We start from the raw sequence: 21175 nt of genomic DNA, 5'->3' as shown, positions 1-21175 counted from the left end.
TAATGCAAAAACACAGTGTTGGAGAAGAAAGTAAAAGTGCAATATGTGCCATGTAAAAAAGCTAATGTTTAAGTTCCTTGCTCAGAACATGAGAACATATGAAAGCTGGTGGTTCCTTTTTTATTTATTTCACCTTTATTTAACCAGGTAGGCTAGTTGAGAACAAGTTCTCATTTACAACTGCGACATGGCCAAGATAAAGCATAGCAATCCGACACGTACAACAACACAGAGTTACACATGGAATAAACAAAACATACAGTCAATAATACAGTAGAAAAATAAGTCTATATACAATGTGAGCAAATGAGTTGAGTTAAGGGAGGTAAAGGCAAAAAAAGGCCATGGTGGCGAAGTAAATACAATATAGCAAGTAAAACACTGGAATGGTTGATTTGCAGTGGAAGAATGTGCAAAGTAGAAATAGAAATAATGGAGTGCAAAGGAGCACAATACATAAATAAATGCAGTAGGGGAAGAGGTAGTTGGATGGGCTAAATTATAGATGGGCTATGTGCAGTAATCTGTGAGCTGCTCTGACAACTGGTGCTTAAAGCTAGTGAGGGAGATAAGTGTTTCCAGCTTCAGAGATTTTTGCAGTTCGTTCCAGTCATTGGCAGCAGAGAACTGGAAGGAAAGACAACCAAAGGAGGAATTGGCTTTGGGGGTGACCAGTGAGATATACCTGCTGGAGCGCGTGCTACGAGTGGGTGCTGCTATGGTGACTAGTGAGCTGAGATAAGGCGGGGCTTTACCTAGCAGAGACTTGTAGATAACCTGTAGCCAGTGGGTTTAGCGACGAGTATGAAGCGAGGGCCAACCAACGAGAGCGTACAGGTCGCAATGGTGGGTAGTGTATGGGGCTTTGGTGACAAAACGGATGGCACTGTGATAGACTGCATCCAGTTTGTGGAGTAGAGTGTTGGAGGCTATCATTTTAGAAAGAGAGGGTCCAGATTGTCTAGCCCGGCTGATTTGTAGGGGTCCAGATTTTGCAGCTCTTTCAGAACATCAGCTATCTAGATTTGGGTGAAGGAGAAATGGTAGGGGCTTTGGCGGGTTGCTGTGGAGGGTGCGGGCAGTTGACCGGGGTAGGGGTAGCCAGGTGGAAAGCATGGCCAGCCGTAGAGAAATGATTATTGAAATTCTCAATTATAGTGGATTTATCAGTGGTGACAGTGTTTCCTAGCCTCAGTGCAGCGGGCAGCTGGGAGGAGGTGCTCTTATTCTCCATGGACTTTACAGTGTCCAATAAGTTTTTTGAGTGTGTGCTGCAGGATGCAAATTTCTGTTTGATAAAGCTAGCCTTAGCTTTCCTAACTGCCTGTGTAAATGTGTTGATATCTTCCCTGAAAAGTTGCATATCACGGGGGCTATTCGGTGCTAATGCAGTACGCCACAGGATGTTTTTGTGTTGGTTAAGGGCAGACAGGTCTGGAGTGAACCAAGGGCTATATCTGTTCCTGGTTCTACATTTTTTGAATGGGGCATGCTTATTTAAGATGGTGAGGAAGGCATTTTTAACATGAGTCTTCAATATTCCCAGTTAAAAAGTTTTAGGTTGTAGTTATTATAGGAATTATTATTATTAATTATTATATAATTAACTATTTCTCTCTATACCATTTGTTTTTCATATACCTTTGACTATTGGATGTTCTTATAGGCACTTTAGTATTGCCAGACGAATCTCGGGAGTTGATAGGCTGGAAGTCATAAACAGCGCTGTGCTTGAAGCATTGCGAAGAGCTGATGGCAAACGCAGGAAAGTGCTGTTTGAATGAATGCTTACGAGCCTGCTGCTGCCTACCACCGCTCAGTCAGACTGCTCTATCAAATCAAATTATAATATAATAAACACACAGAAATACGAGCATCGAACGGGTGGCATCCCTAAGTCAAAATATTGCTGTTACATTGCACAACCTTCAATGTTTTAAGTCATAAATATGTTCAATTCTGGCAAATTAATTACGGTCTTTGTTATGAAGAGCTCGCAACGAGCCCAAACTGCTGCATATACCCTGACTTTGCTTGCACAGAACGCAAGAGAAGTGACACAATTTCCCTAGTTAATATTGCCTTCTAACATGGATTTCTTTTAACTAAATATGCAGGTTTAAAAATATATACTTCTGTGTATTGATTTTAAGAAAGGCATTGATGTTTATGGTTAGGTACACGTTGGAGCAACGACAGTCCTTTTTTTCATGAATGCGCTTGTTAAATCACCCGTTTGGCGAAGTAGGCTGTGATTTGATGATAAATTAACAGGCACCGCATTGATTATATGCAACGCAGGACAAGCTAGTTAACCTAGTAATATCATCAACCATGTGTAGTTAACTAGTGATTATGTTAAGATTGATTGTTTTTTATAAGATAAGTTTAATACTAGCTAGCACCTTACCGTGGCTCCTTGCTGCACTCGAATAACAGGTGGTCAGCCTGCCACGCAGTCTCCTCGTGGAGTGCAGTGTAATCGGCGTCCAAAAATGCCGATTACCGATTGTTAAGAAAACTTGTAATCGGCCATGCCGATTTAATCGGTCGACCTCTAGTGTGAGGTTGCTTTGCTGTTGTCACTGTCAGTGATGTATTTAGAATTCAAGGCAGACTTAACCAGCATGGTTACCACAGCATTCTGCAGTGATACGCCATCCCATCTGATTTGCGCTTAGTGGGATTATAATTTGTTTTTACACAGGACAATGACCCAACACACCACCAGGTTGTGTAAGGGCTATTTTACCAATGAAGCCTGCTGACTCTGTGGACTGTAGATGGCTGTAATTTTTATATATATTTTTATTTCACCTTTATTTAACCAGGTAGGCCAGTTGAGAACAAGTTCTCACTTACAACTGCGACCTGGCCAAGATAAAGCAAAGTAGTGCGACAAAAACATCAACACATAAACAAACGTGCAGTCTGCTGACTCTGTAGACTGTAGATGGCTATAATGAAGCCTGCTGACCCTGTAGACTGTAGATGGCTATAATGAAGCCTGCTGACTCTGCAGACTGTAGATGGCTATAATGAAGCCTGCTGACCCTGTAGACTGTAGATGGCTATAATGAAGCCTGCTGACTCTGCAGACTGTAGATGGCTATAATGAAGCCTGCTGACCCTGTAGATGGCTATAATGAAGCCTGCTGACCCTGTAGATGGCTATAATGAAGCCTGCTGACTATGTAGATGGCTATAATGAAGCCTGCTGACTCTGCAGACTGTAGATGGCTATAATGAAGCCTGCTGACCCTGTAGACTGTAGATGGCTATAATGAAGCCTGCTGACTCTGTAGATGGCTATAATGAATCCTGCTGACTCTGTAGATGGCTATAATGAATCCTGCTGACTCTGTAGATGGCTATAGTGAAGCCTGCTGACCCTGTAGACTGTAGATGGCTATAATGAAGCCTGCTGACTATGTAGATGGCTATAATGAATCCTGCTGACCCTGTAGACTGTAGATGGCTATAATGAAGCCTGTTGACTCTGTAGACTGTAGATGGCTATAATGAATCCTGCTGACCCTGTAGACTGTAGATGGCTATAATGAAGCCTGTTGACTCTGTAGACTGTATATGGCTATAATGAAGCCTGCTGACCCTGTAGACTGTAGATGGCTATAATGAAGCCTGTTGACTCTGTAGGTGGCTATAATGAAGCCTGCTGACCCTGTAGACTGTAGATGGCTATAATGAAGCCTGTTGACCCTGTAGACTGTAGATGGCTATAATGAAGCCTGCTGACTCTGTAGGTGGCTATAATGAAGCCTGCTGACCCTGTAGACTGTAGATGGCTATAATGAAGCCTGCTGACTATGTAGATGGCTATAATGAATCCTGCTGACCCTGTAGACTGTAGATGGCTATAATGAAGCCTGTTGACTCTGTAGACTGTAGATGGCTATAATGAATCCTGCTGACCCTGTAGACTGTAGATGGCTATAATGAAGCCTGCTGACCCTGTAGACTGTAGATGGCTATAATGAAGCCTGCTGACTCTGCAGACTGTAGATGGCTATAATGAAGCCTGCTGACCCTGTAGATGGCTATAATGAAGCCTGCTGACCTTGTAGATGGCTATAATGAAGCCTGCTGACTATGTAGATGGCTATAATGAAGCCTGCTGACTCTGCAGACTGTAGATGGCTATAATGAAGCCTGCTGACTCTGCAGACTGTAGATGGCTATAATGAAGCCTGCTGACTCTGTAGATGGCTATAATGAAGCCTGCTGACTCTGTAGATGGCTATAATGAATCCTGCTGACTCTGTAGATGGCTATAATGAATCCTGCTGACTCTGTAGATGGCTATAGTGAAGCCTGCTGACCCTGTAGACTGTAGATGGCTATAATGAATCCAGCTGACTCTGTAGACTGTAGATGGCTATAATGAAGCCTGCTGACCCTGTAGACTGTAGATGGCTATAATGAATCCTGCTGACCCTGGAGACTGTAGATGGCTATAATGAATCCTGCTGACCCTGTAGACTGTAGATGGCTATAATGAATCCTGCTGACCCTGTAGACTGTAGATGGCTATAATGAAGCCTGTTGACTCTGTAGACTGTAGATGGCTATAATGAATCCTGCTGACCCTGTAGACTGTAGATGGCTATAATGAAGCCTGTTGACTGTAGACTGTAGATGGCTATAATGAAGCCTGTTGACTCTGTAGACTGTATATGGCTATAATGAAGCCTGCTGACCCTGTAGACTGTAGATGGCTATAATGAAGCCTGTTGACTCTGTAGGTGGCTATAATGAAGCCTGCTGACCCTGTAGATTGTAGATGGCTATAATGAAGCCTGCTGACTATGTAGATGGCTATAATGAATCCTGCTGACCCTGTAGACTGTAGATGGCTATAATGAAGCCTGCTGACTCTGTAGGTGGCTATAATGAAGCCTGCTGACCCTGTAGACTGTAGATGGCTATAATGAAGCCTGTTGACCCTGTAGACTGTAGATGGCTATAATGAAGCCTGCTGAATCTGTAGGTGGCTATAATGAATCCTGCTGACCCTGTAGACTGTAGATGGCTATAATGAAGCCTGCTGACTATGTAGATGGCTATAATGAATCCTGCTGACCCTGTAGACTGTAGATGGCTATAATGAAGCCTGCTGACCCTGTAGACTGTAGATGGCTGTAATGAAGCCTGCTGACCCTGTAGACTGTAGATGGCTATAATGAAGCCTGCTGACCCTGTAGACTGTAGATGGCTATAATGAAGCCTGCTGACTATGTAGATGGCTATAATGAATCCTGCTGACCCTGTAGACTGTAGATGGTTATAATGAAGCCTTCTGACTCTGTAGACTGTAGATGGCTATAATGAAGCCTGCTGACCCTGTAGACTGTAGATGGCTATAATGAAGCCTGTTGACTCTGTAGACTGTAGATGGCTATAATGAAGCCTGCTGACTCTGTAGGTGGCTATAATGAAGCCTGCTGACCCCGTAGATGGCTATAATGAAGCCTTCTGACCCTGTAGACTGTACGTGGCTATAATGAAGCCTGCTGACTCTGTAGGTGGCTATAATGAAGCCTGCTGACCCTGTAGATGGCTATAATGAAGTCTGTTGACTGTAGACTGTAGATGGCTATAATGAAGCCTGCTGACTCTGTAGGTGGCTATAATGAAGCCTGCTGACCCTGTAGGTGGCTATAATGAAGCCTGCTGACTCTGTAGACTGTAGATGGCTATAATGAATCCTGTTGACTCTGTAGATGGCTATAATGAAGCCTGCTGAGTCTGTAGACTGTAGATGGCTATAATGAAGCCTGCTGACCCTGTAGACTGTAGATGGCTATAATGAAGCCTGCTGACTCTGTAGACTGTAGATGGCTATAATGAAGCCTGCTGACCCTGTAGACTGTAGATGGCTATAATGAAGCCTGCTGACTCTGTAGACTGTAGATGGCTATAATGATGCCTGCTGACCCTGTAGACTGTAGATGGCTAAAATGAATCCTGCTGACCCTGTAGACTGTAGATGGCTATAATGAAGCCTGCTGACTCTGTATATGGCTATAATGAAGCCTGCTGACCCTGTAGACTGTATATGGCTATAATGAAGCCTGCTTACCCCGTAGACTGTAGATGGTTATAATGAAGCCGGCTGACCCTGTAGACTGTAGTTGGCTATAATGAAGCCTGTTGACTCTGTAGACTGTAGATGGCTATAATGAAGCCTGCTGATTCTGTAGATGGCTATAATGAAGCCTGCTGAGTCTGTAGACTGTAGATGGCTATAATGAAGCCTGCTGACCCTGTAGACTGTAGATGGCTATAATGAAGCCTGCTGACTCTGTAGACTGTAGATGGCTATAATGAAGCCTGCTGACCCTGTAGACTGTAGATGGCTATAATGAAGCCTGCTGAACCTGTAGACTGTAGATGACTTTAATGAAGCCTGCTGACCCTGTAGACTGTAGATGTCTATAATGAAGCCTGCTGACCCTGTAGACTGTAGATGGCTATAATGAAGCCTGCTGACTCTGTAGACTGTAGATGGCTATAATGAAGCCTGTTGACTCTGTAGATGGCTATAATGAAGCCTGCTGACTCTGTAGATGGCTATAATGAAGCCTGCTGACTCTGTAGATGGCTATAATGAAGCCTGCTGACTCTGTAGATGGCTATAATGAAGCCTTCTGACCCTGTAGACTGTACATGGCTATAATGAAGCCTGCTGACATTCTTAGACTGTAGATGGCTATAATGAAGCCTGTTGACTGTAGACTGTAGATGGCTATAATGAAGCCTGCTGACTCTGTAGACTGTAGATGGCTATAATGAAGCCTGTTGACTCTGTAGATGGCTATAATGAAGCCTGCTGACTCTGTAGATGGCTATAATGAAGCCTGCTGACTCTGTAGATGGCTATAATGAAGCCTGCTGACTGTAGATGGCTATAATGAAGCCTTCTGACCCTGTAGACTGTGCATGGCTATAATGAAGCCTGCTGACATTCTTAGACTGTAGATGGCTATAATGAAGCCTGTTGACTGTAGACTGTAGATGTCTATAATGAAGCCTGCTAACTCTGTAGACTGTAGATGGCTATAATGAAGCCTGCTGACTCTGTTGATGGCTATAATGAAGCCTGCTGACTCTGTAGATGGCTATAATGAAGCCTTCTGACTCTGTAGACTGTACATGGCTATAATGAAGCCTGCTGACATTCTTAGACTGTAGATGGCTATAATGAAGCCTGTTGACTGTAGACTGTAGATGGCTATAATGAAGCCTGCTGACTCTGTAGACTGTAGATGGTTGTAATGAAGCCTGCTGACTCTGTAGATGGCTATAATGAAGCCTGCTGACCCTGTAGACTGTACATGGCTATAATGAAGCCTGCTGTTTCTGTAGACTGTAGATGTCTATAATGAAGCCTGCTGACTCTGTAGACTGTAGATGGCTATAATGAAGCCTGCTGACTCTGTAGATGGCTATAATGAAGCCTGCTGACTCTGTAGATGGCTATAATGAAGCCTGCTGACCCTGTAGACTGTAGATGGCTATAATGAAGCCTGCTGACCCTGCAGACTGTAGATGGCTATAATGAAGCCTGCTGACCCTGTAGACTGTAGATGGCTATAATGAAGCCTGCTGACTCTGCAGACTGTAGATGGCTATAATGAAGCCTGCTGACCCTGTAGACTGTAGATGGCTATAATGAAGCCTGCTGACTCTGCAGACTGTAGATGGCTATAATGAAGCCTGCTGACCCTGTAGATGGCTATAATGAAGCCTGCTGACCCTGTAGATGGCTATAATGAAGCCTGCTGACTATGTAGATGGCTATAATGAAGCCTGCTGACTCTGCAGACTGTAGATGGCTATAATGAAGCCTGCTGACCCTGTAGACTGTAGATGGCTATAATGAAGCCTGCTGACTCTGTAGATGGCTATAATGAATCCTGCTGACTCTGTAGATGGCTATAATGAATCCTGCTGACTCTGTAGATGGCTATAGTGAAGCCTGCTGACCCTGTAGACTGTAGATGGCTATAATGAAGCCTGCTGACTATGTAGATGGCTATAATGAATCCTGCTGACCCTGTAGACTGTAGATGGCTATAATGAAGCCTGTTGACTCTGTAGACTGTAGATGGCTATAATGAATCCTGCTGACCCTGTAGACTGTAGATGGCTATAATGAAGCCTGTTGACTCTGTAGACTGTATATGGCTATAATGAAGCCTGCTGACCCTGTAGACTGTAGATGGCTATAATGAAGCCTGTTGACTCTGTAGGTGGCTATAATGAAGCCTGCTGACCCTGTAGACTGTAGATGGCTATAATGAAGCCTGTTGACCCTGTAGACTGTAGATGGCTATAATGAAGCCTGCTGACTCTGTAGGTGGCTATAATGAAGCCTGCTGACCCTGTAGACTGTAGATGGCTATAATGAAGCCTGCTGACTATGTAGATGGCTATAATGAATCCTGCTGACCCTGTAGACTGTAGATGGCTATAATGAAGCCTGTTGACTCTGTAGATGGCTATAATGAAGCCTGCTGACTCTGTAGATGGCTATAATGAAGCCTGCTGACTCTGTAGATGGCTATAATGAAGCCTGCTGACTCTGTAGATGGCTATAATGAAGCCTTCTGACCCTGTAGACTGTACATGGCTATAATGAAGCCTGCTGACATTCTTAGACTGTAGATGGCTATAATGAAGCCTGTTGACTGTAGACTGTAGATGGCTATAATGAAGCCTGCTGACTCTGTAGACTGTAGATGGCTATAATGAAGCCTGTTGACTCTGTAGATGGCTATAATGAAGCCTGCTGACTCTGTAGATGGCTATAATGAAGCCTGCTGACTCTGTAGATGGCTATAATGAAGCCTGCTGACTGTAGATGGCTATAATGAAGCCTTCTGACCCTGTAGACTGTACATGGCTATAATGAAGCCTGCTGACATTCTTAGACTGTAGATGGCTATAATGAAGCCTGTTGACTGTAGACTGTAGATGTCTATAATGAAGCCTGCTAACTCTGTAGACTGTAGATGGCTATAATGAAGCCTGCTGACTCTGTTGATGGCTATAATGAAGCCTGCTGACTCTGTAGATGGCTATAATGAAGCCTTCTGACTCTGTAGACTGTACATGGCTATAATGAAGCCTGCTGACATTCTTAGACTGTAGATGGCTATAATGAAGCCTGTTGACTGTAGACTGTAGATGGCTATAATGAAGCCTGCTGACTCTGTAGACTGTAGATGGCTGTAATGAAGCCTGCTGACTCTGTAGATGGCTATAATGAAGCCTGCTGACCCTGTAGACTGTACATGGCTATAATGAAGCCTGCTGTTTCTGTAGACTGTAGATGTCTATAATGAAGCCTGCTGACTCTGTAGACTGTAGATGGCTATAATGAAGCCTGCTGACTCTGTAGATGGCTATAATGAAGCCTGCTGACTCTGTAGATGGCTATAATGAAGCCTTCTGACCCTGTAGACTGTGCATGGCTATAATGAAGCCTGTTGACTGTAGACTGTAGATGGCTATAATGAAGCCTGCTGACCCTGTAGACTGTAGATGGCTATAATGAAGCCTGCTGACATTCTTAGACTGTAGATGGCTATAATGAAGCCTGCTGACTCTGCAGACTGTAGATGGCTTTAATGAAGCCTGCTGACCCTGTAGACTGTAGATGGCTATAATGAAGCCTGCTGACCCTGTAGACTGTAGATGGCTATAATGAAGCCTGCTGACTCTGCAGACTGTAGATGGCTATAATGAAGCCTGCTGACTCTGTAGGTGGCTATAATGAAGCCTGCTGACCCTGTAGGTGGCTATAATGAAGCCTGCTGACTCTGTAGACTGTAGATGGCTATAATGAAGCCTGCTGACCCTGTAGACTGTACATGGCTATAATGAAGCCTGTTGACTCTGTAGATGGCTATAATGAAGCCTGCTGACTCTGTAGACTGTAGATGGCTATAATGAAGCCTGCTGACCCTGTAGACTGTAGATGGCTATAATGAAGCCTGCTGACTCTGTAGACTGTAGATGGCTATAATGAAGCCTGCTGACTCTGTAGACTGTAGATGGCTATAATGAAGCCTGCTGACCCTGTAGACTGTACATGGCTATAATGAAGCCTGCTGACTCTGTAGACTGTAGATGGCTATAATGAAGCCTGCTGACTCTGTAGACTATAATGAAGCCTGCTGACCCTGTAGACTGTAGATGGCTATAATGAAGCCTGCTGACCCTGTAGACTGTAGATGGCTATAATGAAGCCTGCTGACCCTGTAGACTGTAGATGGCTATAATGAAGCCTGCTGACCCTGTAGACTGTAGATGGCTATAATGAAGCCTGTTGACTCTGTAGATGGCTATAATGAAGCCTGCTGACCCTGTAGACTGTAGATGGCTATAATGAAGCCTGCTGACTCTGTAGACTGTAGATGGCTATAATGAAGCATGTTGACTCTGTAGATGGCTATAATGAAGCCTGCTGACTCTGTTGATGGCTATAATGAAGCCTGCTGACTCTGTAGATGGCTATAATGAAGCCTTCTGACTCTGTAGACTGTACATGGCTATAATGAAGCCTGCTGACATTCTTAGACTGTAGATGGCTATAATGAAGCCTGCTGACTCTGTAGACTGTAGATGGCTGTAATGAAGCCTGCTGACTCTGTAGATGGCTATAATGAAGCCTGCTGACCCTGTAGACTGTACATGGCTATAATGAAGCCTGCTGTTTCTGTAGACTGTAGATGTCTATAATGAAGCCTGCTGACTCTGTAGACTGTAGATGGCTATAATGAAGCCTGCTGACTCTGTAGATGGCTATAATGAAGCCTGCTGACTCTGTAGATGGCTATAATGAAGCCTGCTGACTCTGTAGATGGCTATAATGAAGCCTGCTGACTCTGTAGACTGTGCATGGCTATAATGAAGCCTTCTGACCCTGTAGACTGTGCATGGCTATAATGAAGCCTTCTGACCCTGTAGACTGTACATGGCTATAATGAAGGCTGCTGACATTCTTAGACTGTAGATGGCTATAATGAAGCCTGTTGACTGTAGACTGTAGATGGCTATAATGAAGCCTGCTGACCCTGTAGACTGTAGATGGCTATAATGAAGCCTGCTGACATTCTTAGACTGTAGATGGCTATAATGAAGCCTGCTGACTCTGCAGACTGTAGATGGCTTTAATGAAGCCTGCTGACCCTGTAGACTGTAGATGGCTATAATGAAGCCTGCTGACCCTGTAGACTGTAGATGGCTATAATGAAGCCTGCTGACTCTGCAGACTGTAGATGGCTATAATGAAGCCTGCTGACTCTGTAGGTGGCTATAATGAAGCCTGCTGACTCTGCAGACTGTAGATGGCTTTAATGAAGCCTGCTGACCCTGTAGACTGTAGATGGCTATAATGAAGCCTGCTGACCCTGTAGACTGTAGATGGCTATAATGAAGCCTGCTGACTCTGCAGACTGTAGATGGCTATAATGAAGCCTGCTGACTCTGTAGGTGGCTATAATGAAGCCTGCTGACCCTGTAGGTGGCTATAATGAAGCCTGCTGACTCTGTAGACTGTAGATGGCTATAATGAAGCCTGCTGACCCTGTAGACTGTAGATGGCTATAATGAATCCTGTTGACTCTGTAGATGGCTATAATGAAGCCTGCTGACTCTGTAGACTGTAGATGGCTATAATGAAGCCTGTTGACTCTGTAGATGGCTATAATGAAGCCTGCTGACTCTGTAGATGGCTATAATGAAGCCTGCTGACTCTGTAGATGGCTATAATGCAGCCTTCTGACTCTGTAGACTGTACATGGCTATAATGAATCCTGCTGACCCTGTAGACTGTAGATGGCTATAATGAAGCCTGCTGACTCTGTAGACTGTAGATGGCTATAATGAAGCATGTTGACTCTGTAGATTGTAGATGGCTATAATGAAGCCTGCTGACTCTGTAGATGGCTATAATGAAGCCTGCTGACTCTGTAGATGGCTATAATGAAGCCTGCTGACTCTGTAGATGGCTATAATGAAGCCTTCTGACCCTGTAGACTGTGCATGGCTATAATGAAGCCTTCTGACCCTGTAGACTGTACATGGCTATAATGAAGCCTGCTGACATTCTTAGACTGTAGATGGCTATAATGAAGCCTGTTGACTGTAGACTGTAGATGGCTATAATGAAGCCTGCTGACTCTGTAGACTGTAGATGGCTATAATGAAGCCTGCTGACCCTGTAGACTGTAGATGGCTATAATGAAGCCTGCTGACATTCTTATACTGTAGATGGCTATAATGAAGCCTGCTGACTCTGCAGACTGTAGATGGCTATAATGAAGCCTGCTGACTCTGTAGACTGTAGATGGCTTTAATGAAGCCTGCTGACCCTGTAGACTGTAGATGGCTATAATGAAGCCTGCTGACTCTGCAGACTGTAGATGGCTATAATGAAGCCTGCTGACTCTGTAGGTGGCTATAATGAATCCTGCTGACCCTGTAGACTGTAGATGGCTATAATGAAGCCTGCTGACTATGTAGATGGCTATAATGAAGCCTGCTGACCCTGTAGACTGTAGATGGCTATAATGAAGCCTGCTGACTCTGCAGACTGTAGATGGCTATAATGAAGCCTGCTGACTCTGTAGGTGGCTATAATGAAGCCTGCTGACCCTGTAGACTGTAGATGGCTATAATGAAGCCTGCTGACTATGTAGATGGCTATAATGAAGCCTGTTGACTCTGTAGACTGTAGATGGCTTTAATGAAGCCTGCTGACCCTGTAGACTGTAGATGGCTATAATGAAGCCTGCTGACCCTGTAGACTGTAGATGGCTATAATGAAGCCTGCTGACTCTGTAGGTGGCTATAATGAAGCCTGCTGAATCTGTAGTTGGCTATAATGAAGCCTGCTGACCCTGTAGATGTCTACAATGAAGCCTGCTGACCCTGTAGACTGTAGGTGGGTGTCATGGATGAAGAGAAGGAACACGTAGGGATATATATCTGGCGATTCCTACGGGGGCTGTGTTCACTTTCTTTTGACTTTCCCTGAGCCTCGCTCGTTGCCCGGAGTCCTCGCTCGTTGCCCGGAGTCCTCGCTCGTTGCCCGGAGTCCTCGCTCGTTGCCCGGAGTCCTCGCTCGTTGCCCCGAGTCCTCGCTCGTTGCCCGGAGTCCTCGCTCGTTGCCCGGAGTCCTCGCTCGTTGCCCCGAGTCCTCGCTCGTTGCCCCGACTCCCAACTATTATCCCTGATTTGCGTTAAACTTTTGTTTATCTTTGACATGTCAGTCATTTATCAGACACTATTATCCAGAGTCACATATCTGGTACATCAATAAAGTAGACATCAGCTGTTAGTACTGGTAATTAATGACAAATGAGAATGTTAGTTTCTTGGTGTTAAGATTGTCATCACATATCTGTGGTATTATTCACTCACTGCCTCTTCCTCTGTCTCTCTCTCTGTCTCTCTGTCTCTCTCGCTCTCTCTCGCTCTCTCTCTCGCTCTCTCTCTGACTCCCTTCCACTCCGCGGCCCCTCCCTCTCTCTCTCTCTCTCTCTCTCTCTCTCTCTCTCTCTCTCTCTCTCTCTCTCTCTCTCTCTCTCTCTCTCTCGCTCCTTTGCTCTCTCGCTCTCTCTGTCTCTCTCGCTCTCTCTGTCTCTCTCGCTCTCTCTGTCTCTCTCGCTCTCTCTGTCTCTCTCTGTCTCTCTCTCTCTGTCTCTCTCTGTCTCTCTCTCTCTTCTCTCTCTCTCTGCTCTCTCTCTCTCTCTCTCTCTCTGCTCTCTCGCTCTCTCTCTGTCTCTCTCTCTCTGCTCTCTCTCTCTCTCTATGTCTCTCTCGCTCTCTCTCTCTCTGTCTCTCTCTGTCTCTTTCTCTGCTCTCTCTCGCTCTCTCGCTCCTTTGCTCTCTCGCTCTCTCGCTCTTTCTCTCTCTCTCTCTCTTCAGACTCCGGAGGAGCCGCCCTACCTAACAGTGGGCACTGATGTCAGTGCCAAGTACAGAGGTGCTTTCTGTGAGGCCAAGATTAAGACTGCCAAGAGACTGGTCAAGGCAAAGGTAATACACTGCTTAACACTGTTAATGGCCTAGTGGTAGTGCTGTTGGTAATACAATGATCTATTAAACTGTAGATCAAGTTGTAGCTGTTTAACCAAGGAACTGGTTAATGGTAGGTAATTGGTCTAGTTTAGACCAGGATGAACCAAACTGCGTGTGACTGCTAAAAGGTTTGGTCAATGAGAGATTTGCCTTGTCAGAGGTTCTCATCCCTTCTTACGGTGACGTCACCTGTCTACTGTCGTGTCTCTCCCTTACGGTGACGTCACCTCCGTCTACTGTCGTCTCTCTCTCTTACGGTGACGTCACCTCCGTCTACTGTCGTCTCTCTCCCTTACGGTGACGTCACCTCCGTCTACTGTCGTCTCCCTTACGGTGACGTCACCTCCGTCTACTGTCGTCTCTCTCCCTTACGGTGACGTCACCTCCGTCTACTGTCGTCTCCCTTACGGTGACGTCACCTCCGTCTACTGTCGTCTCCCTTATGGTGACGTCACCTCCGTCTACTGTCGTCTCTCTCCCTTATGATGACGTCTACTGTCGTCTCTCTCCCTTATGATGACGTCCACTCCGTCTACTGTCGTCTCCCTTACGGTGACGTCACCTCCGTCTACTGTCGTCTCTCTCCCTTACGGTGACGTCACCTCCGTCTACTGTCGTCTCCCTTACGGTGACGTCACCTCCGTCTACTGTCGTCTCCCTTACGGTGACGTCACCTCCGTCTACTGTCGTCTCTCTCCCTTACGGTGACGTCACCTCCGTCTACTGTCGTCTCTCTCCCTTACGGTGACGTCACCTCCGTCTACTGTCGTCTCTCTCCCTTACGGTGACGTCACCTCCATCTACTGTCGTCTCTCTCCCTTACGGTGACGTCACCTCCGTCTACTGTCGTCTCTCTCCCTTACGGTGACGTCGTCTCTCTCCCTTACGGTGACGTCAGCTCCGTCTACTGTCGTCTCTCTCCCTTACGGTGACGTCACCTCCGTCTACTGTCATCTCTCTCCCTTACGGTGACGTCACCTCCGTCTACTGTCGTCTCCCTTACGGTGACGTCACCTCCGTCTACTGTCGTCTCTCTCCCTTACGGTGACGTCACCTCCGTCTACTGTCGTCTCTCTCCCTTACGGTGACGTCACCTCCGTCTACTGTCGTCTCTCTCCCTTACGGTGACGTCACCTCCGTCTACTGTCGTCTCCCTTACGGTGACGTCACCTCCGTCTACTGTCGTCTCTCTCCCTTACGGTGACGTCACCTCCGTCTACTGTCGTCTCTCTCCCTTACGGTGACGTCACCTCCGTCTACTGTCGTCTCTCTCCCTTACGGTGACGTCACCTCCATCTACTGTCGTCTCTCTCCCTTACGGTGACGTCACCTCCGTCTACTGTCGTCTCTCTCCCTTACGGTGACGTCGTCTCTCTCCCTTACGGTGACGTCAGCTCCGTCTACTGTCGTCTCTCTCCCTTACGGTGACGTCACCTCCGTCTACTGTCATCTCTCTCCCTTACGGTGACGTCACCTCCGTCTACTGTCGTCTCCCTTACGGTGACGTCACCTCCGTCTACTGTCGTCTCTCTCCCTTACGGTGACGTCACCTCCGTCTACTGTCGTCTCTCTCCCTTACGGTGACGTCACCTCCGTCTACTGTCGTCTCTCTCCCTTACGGTGACGTCACCTCCGTCTACTGTCGTCTCCCTCACGGTGACGTCACCTCCATCTACTGTCGTCTCCCTTACGGTGACGTCACCTCCGTCTACTGTCGTCTCTCTCCCTTACGGTGACGTCACCTCCGTCTACTGTCGTCTCCCTTACGGTGACGTCACCTCCGTCTACTGTCGTCTCCCTAACGGTGACGTCACCTCCGTCTACTGTCGTCTCCCTTACGGTGACGTCACCTCCGTCTACTGTCGTCTCTCTCCCTTACGGTGACGTCACCTCCGTCTACTGTCGTCTCTCTCCCTTACGGTGACGTCACCTCCGTCTACTGTCGTCTCTCTCCCTTACGGTGACGTCACCTCCGTCTACTGTCGTCTCTCTCCCTTACGGTGACGTCACCTCCGTCTACTGTCGTCTCTCTCCCTCACGGTGACGTCACCTCCATCTACTGTCGTCTCCCTTACGGTGACGTCACCTCTGTCTACTGTCGTCTCTCTCCCTTACGGTGACGTCGTCTCTCTCCCTTACGGTGACGTCACCTCCGTCTACTGTCGTCTCTCTCCCTTACGGTGACGTCACCTCCGTCTACTGTCGTCTCCCTTACGGTGACGTCATCTCCGTCTACTGTCGTCTCCCTCACGGTGACGTCACCTCCGTCTACTGTCGTCTCTCTCCCTTACGGTGACATATCTCAACATCAACTGTTCAGAGGAGACTGTGTGAATCAGGTCTTCATGGTTGAATTGCTGCAAAGAAACTACTACTAAAGGACACCAATAACAAGAAGAGACTTGCTTTGGCCAAGAAACACGATCAATGGACATTAGACCTGTGGAAATCTGTCCTTTGGTCTGATGGGTCCAAATTTGCGATTTTTGGTTCCAACCGCCATGTCTTTGTGAGATGCAGAGTAGGTGAACGGATGATCTCCACATGTGTGGTTCCCACCGTGAAGCATGGAGGAGGAGGTGTGATGGTGTTTTGCTGGTGACACTGTGATTTATTTAGAATTCAAGGCATACTTAACCAGTATGGCTACCACAGCATTTTTCAATGATCCTATCTGGTTTGGGCTTAGTGCAGTGTGCTCAATTATTTTCTGTTACCCCCCCCCCCCCCCTAGGAAGAAGTAAACATTTGGCGCCCCCCAACTCTCCGCCGCGACTGTAGTTAGTATCATTTGTCTATAAAATTGTTATAAGTACACCTCTGCATAACATTGTGTCCTTATTAACATTAAAGAAAACAAAAAAATAAAAAATAAAGAAATATAGATAAACTTACAACAAAGAATAACTTTATTAACATTGTTTTTTAGTCTGTAACAGAAAAGACTTAAAGTGCATCAATTTGCCTGAAATTAAAAAAAAAAAAAATTAGATCCTTTCATTTTTTGACCATTTGATACTGAAAAATAAAATATAATCAATAAATAATAATAAATTCAAATTGATCAGCAACATTAACTAAGGAGCACAATATATGAAACACTTTGACTTATAAAACAAAAATGAATAAAACAATTTGTGCAGATTTAAAAAAAAAAATAAAAAAAAAAAATATATATATTCAAAATGAGGAAGTCAGGATGAATGGCTACAATGAGCACGTTTTGCAGAGCACAGCTTTTCGAAGCATGATACTGCAACTCTCAATGTTTAGCTGGGACCTGTACTTGGTCTTCAGTGCAGCAACAGCAGAGAAGCCAGTCTCACAAAGATAAGATGTTACAAAAGAAAGAAGAATGCCCATGGTCCTCTGCCATAAGAGTGGATACTGCCTCTCTACAAGCCAGAATTCACTCAGTGTCTGTGATGTGAACCTCAGTCTCAATGTGGAGTCAGACGTCATATCAATGAACTGGTCCTCCTCTGCAGAGCTGAAACTAGTCGGAGCTGGTGCATTGAAAGGATCTCTCACCCAGTCATATTGGGAACTGTTTTCAGGGGAAGTACTTTTTAAAGAATCCCATCAGTGATGAAATATGCTCCTTTTAATATATGGAATCACTGAGGTGGCATCATAGTCAGTAGTGTCAACAAATTCATGCAGGTTCTCGAATGAATCAGTATTTCCTTCATCGAGTCGCCTGCCCCACATTGCTTTCGAGTGAAAGAGCTGATCTTGTCTGTGACCTGAGGGAGGTGTTGCTCTTTCCCTTGAAGCTGTAGATTTAGTTCATTTAGCTTTCCAAATATGTCACTCAGGTAGGCCAGTTTTGCCAGGAAGTTCTCATCACTAACATTTTCTGCGAGGTCGTACTTGTGCTCCTGCTTCCGAAAACATTATTATCTGCTCTCTGAGCTCAAAAACTCGGGACAAGACTTTTCCTCGTGACAGCCACCTTGCTTCACTGTGAAACAGCACAGCTTGATGTTCAGCTCCCATCTCCTCACAGATAGCAGAGAAGACTCTTGTTTTTAGTGGTCTGGTCTTTTATAAAATGGACTACACCTACAATGTCAGTCATTGTTACGCACGCCTCTGAGAAGAGGGAACGCAACACCCTGCTACAACTCAACTCCCCGTGAAGTGAAAGAGGTATGGACTGTAGGTGCGAATAAGGATGACAAAAGTCAGAATTTACCGTTACTAGGATTTATTTCCTTAAACGGTAATATGGGGAAAAGGGGCTGGACGGAACCAAAGCAAAGAAAGTAAATATCAAAGCTTCCCCCTCTCCTATCTAACCTGCCTACCCACTACTTACCTATCTTAGCACCACCTGGTGCCCTAACCAAAATACAGGGGGTGGTCCACCCAGGTCTTACCTAGTGTGCCTAGACAGTGAATATACTACGGGTATATGTATGCCCCCGGGCCTCTTGCCTAAGCACTCCTAAAGTGCCTTCTCCTTCCCCCCTGGGAACAAATGAAACCGAACAACAAACAATTTCAATAATCAAAACAGTGCGTCCTATAACACATAACAGACATAACCAATCAGCTCCCTCAGCAACAACTTACATAGTACATACCAAATCTCTTTGAGAAACAACCAACACTTTATCACTATCAAATTCTCCAGAAAAAAATCTCTCTCTAATCTCTCCAAAATATTCAATCTTTTCTCTCCTCCTGAACAGAACACTGGCTTTTATATAGCTTCAGGAGTCTAATTGGATACAGCTGCATCTTGACGAGGGGGCGGGGTCAGCTCTCTAATCATCCATTAGCCATTGAGTCGACCAATCAGCTGGTTGGGGAGGCTTCCAGGAAGCCATCTCCTGAAACACACACACTCAAATACAACACAGAAACTGGGGAACGTAACAGTCATAACCTCACTTAATTCTAGAGGAAAGGTGCCTTGATGCCAGTGCTTCTCTGTGTATAACACAGTGTGTCCACTCAGCATTAGGCCTTCTTGATGAGTGCCCAAAGTCCTTTTCTCATCCCTGCCATGGTCTGTGCACCATCACTGCAAACAGCAATGCAGTTCTCCCACTTTAGCCCATTCTCAGTCAGGAAGCAGTCCAGCATTTTGAATAGCTCTTCAGCTGTGGCTCTGTCTCTGACATATTTACAAAAAAAAGTAGATCCTCACACAGGGAGTTTGTCATGTCAAAACGTACATAAGCGATAAACAAAAAGTCTTTGTTGCTGTCAGTTGCCTCATCGAACTGGAAGGCAAAACGTTTTGTCTTTGAGTTTATCTACCAGCTGTTCTTTAAGATCGTTAGCAATGTCATTTATACGTCTGGCGACCGTGTCATTGGACAGAGGGATAGTTTTTTATTTTTGCAGCACTTGTGTCATCCAGCATGACAGAGACCATGTCTAATGCTGCAGGCAGTATCAGCTCCTCTGCTATGGAGTGTTTTCTTTGTTGCACTGAGCAATTTGGTACGCTACCTTATATGATGCTAACAGTGCTCGCTGGTTTACTGAAGTAGCATTCACAAAGCGGGATGATTGTTGGCAATATTCGGCACGTTTTCGCTGAAAAAAAAACTCAAGTGGCTTATCAGCGTGATTTGGGTGTAATGTCTTTATAAGTGACACCTTAATTTATTTGGCTTCATGCTGTCCGCTGCCAACATTTTTAGACACAGTAAACATACCGGTCTTTCCTCGTCTCCCACCGTAGTCACAGTCAAGCCAAGCGCTACATACGAGTCGTCATATTTCCTCGTCTTAGCTTTCGGGAGACTTACGTTTGTCTCATTATCTCCGTCTCTCTCCGCCTTTCTTTTCATCCCTGTTAAATATTTTTCCATGGTGTCTCTAAGGGTTTGTTATCTGCACTTCATATCTCCTGCTCTGTGCTGTGTGCTCTTGTTCGGGGCAAAAAAACCTACTCCCTGCGGCAAAAAAAAGCATGTTCCCCGGGCATCGCTCCGAGCCCCCCCAGGGGAAGGACTGGCTTAGTGGGACTATCATTTGGTTTTCAACAGGACAATGACCCAACACACCTCCAGGCTGTGTAAGGGCTATTTGACCAAGGAGAGTGATGGAGTGCTGCATCAGATGACCTGGTCTCCACAATCACCCGACCTCAACCCAATTGAGATGGTTTGGGATGAGTTGGACTGCAGAGTGAAGGAAAAGCAGCCAACAAGTGCTCAGCATATGTGGGAACTCCTTCAAGACTGTTGGAAAAGCATTCCTCATGAAGCTGGTTGAGAGAATGCCAAGAGTGTGCAAAGCTGTCATCAAGGCAAAGGGTGGTTACTTTGAAGAATCTAAAATATAATATATATTTTGATTTGTTTTAACACTTTTTTTTGGTTACTAATTGATTCCAGATGTGTTATTTCATAGTTTTGATGTCTTCACTATTATTCCACAATGTAGAAAATATAGAAAAACCCTTGAATGAGTAGGCGTGTCCACACTTTTGACTGGTAGTGTATATCTCGCTAGTTAGTTTCCAGACACAAATTAGGTAACAGCTGGCTCTGAGCATAGTAGTGGCCCCTGCAGAGCTTTTTAAACAGTTATCAAAACGGTGGTTATGATCGTCACTGTTTCCTGGCAACTATTTTGGATTCCGTTTTTTAGCCGGCGTTAACTGACACCTGTTATAACAAAAGGCATAACATGTCATTTGGGAAATTCATACATTTTTCGTTGCTCTGGCACTCGCTCACTAAAGGGCTCTGAAGTAGAATGCCAAGCCTATTGATTCACAGTGTGAAGCAGCTCGGGCCGTCTCTCACGTCTCATCTCACCCGTCCCAGTCCCGACGTCTGGACTATCTGTCAGGTTTTGAGTTTGTTTGATGAGGTTGGAGCAGGAGGTCAGATAAGGGCTTGAATTGTTTGTTTACTGACATTACTAACTCTCTAACCTCCTCTCCCCCCCTTCTTCCTCTTCAGGTGACCTTTAAACCAGACCTGACCACAGCAGAGGTCCATGATGACAGCATCCAAGGCCCTCTGAAGGTACGAGACCGGCCAGCCCAGCCTCAGGCCACTACTGTTGTCTTATATACTCTTCATTATAAATG

At 45.5% G+C, this 21175-nt stretch overlaps 1 protein-coding gene across 1 annotated transcript in view; it reads left to right on the top strand.

Moving 5' to 3' along the window:
• LOC120045305 (AT-rich interactive domain-containing protein 4B-like) overlaps positions 1–21175 on the top strand; it is an 85769-nt gene that overhangs the window by 38635 nt on the left and 25959 nt on the right. Inside the window, exons 3-4 of the mRNA XM_038990185.1 lie at positions 13960–14070; positions 21045–21110. Coding sequence (XP_038846113.1) covers positions 13960–14070; positions 21045–21110 — 177 coding nt within the window. The remainder of the gene's footprint in view (positions 1–13959; positions 14071–21044; positions 21111–21175) is intronic.

The sequence above is a fragment of the Salvelinus namaycush genome, chromosome 4, assembly GCF_016432855.1.
Source record: "Salvelinus namaycush isolate Seneca chromosome 4, SaNama_1.0, whole genome shotgun sequence".
Classification (NCBI taxonomy): Eukaryota; Metazoa; Chordata; class Actinopteri; order Salmoniformes; family Salmonidae; genus Salvelinus; species Salvelinus namaycush.
This window is presented reverse-complemented; position numbering and strand designations above follow the sequence as displayed.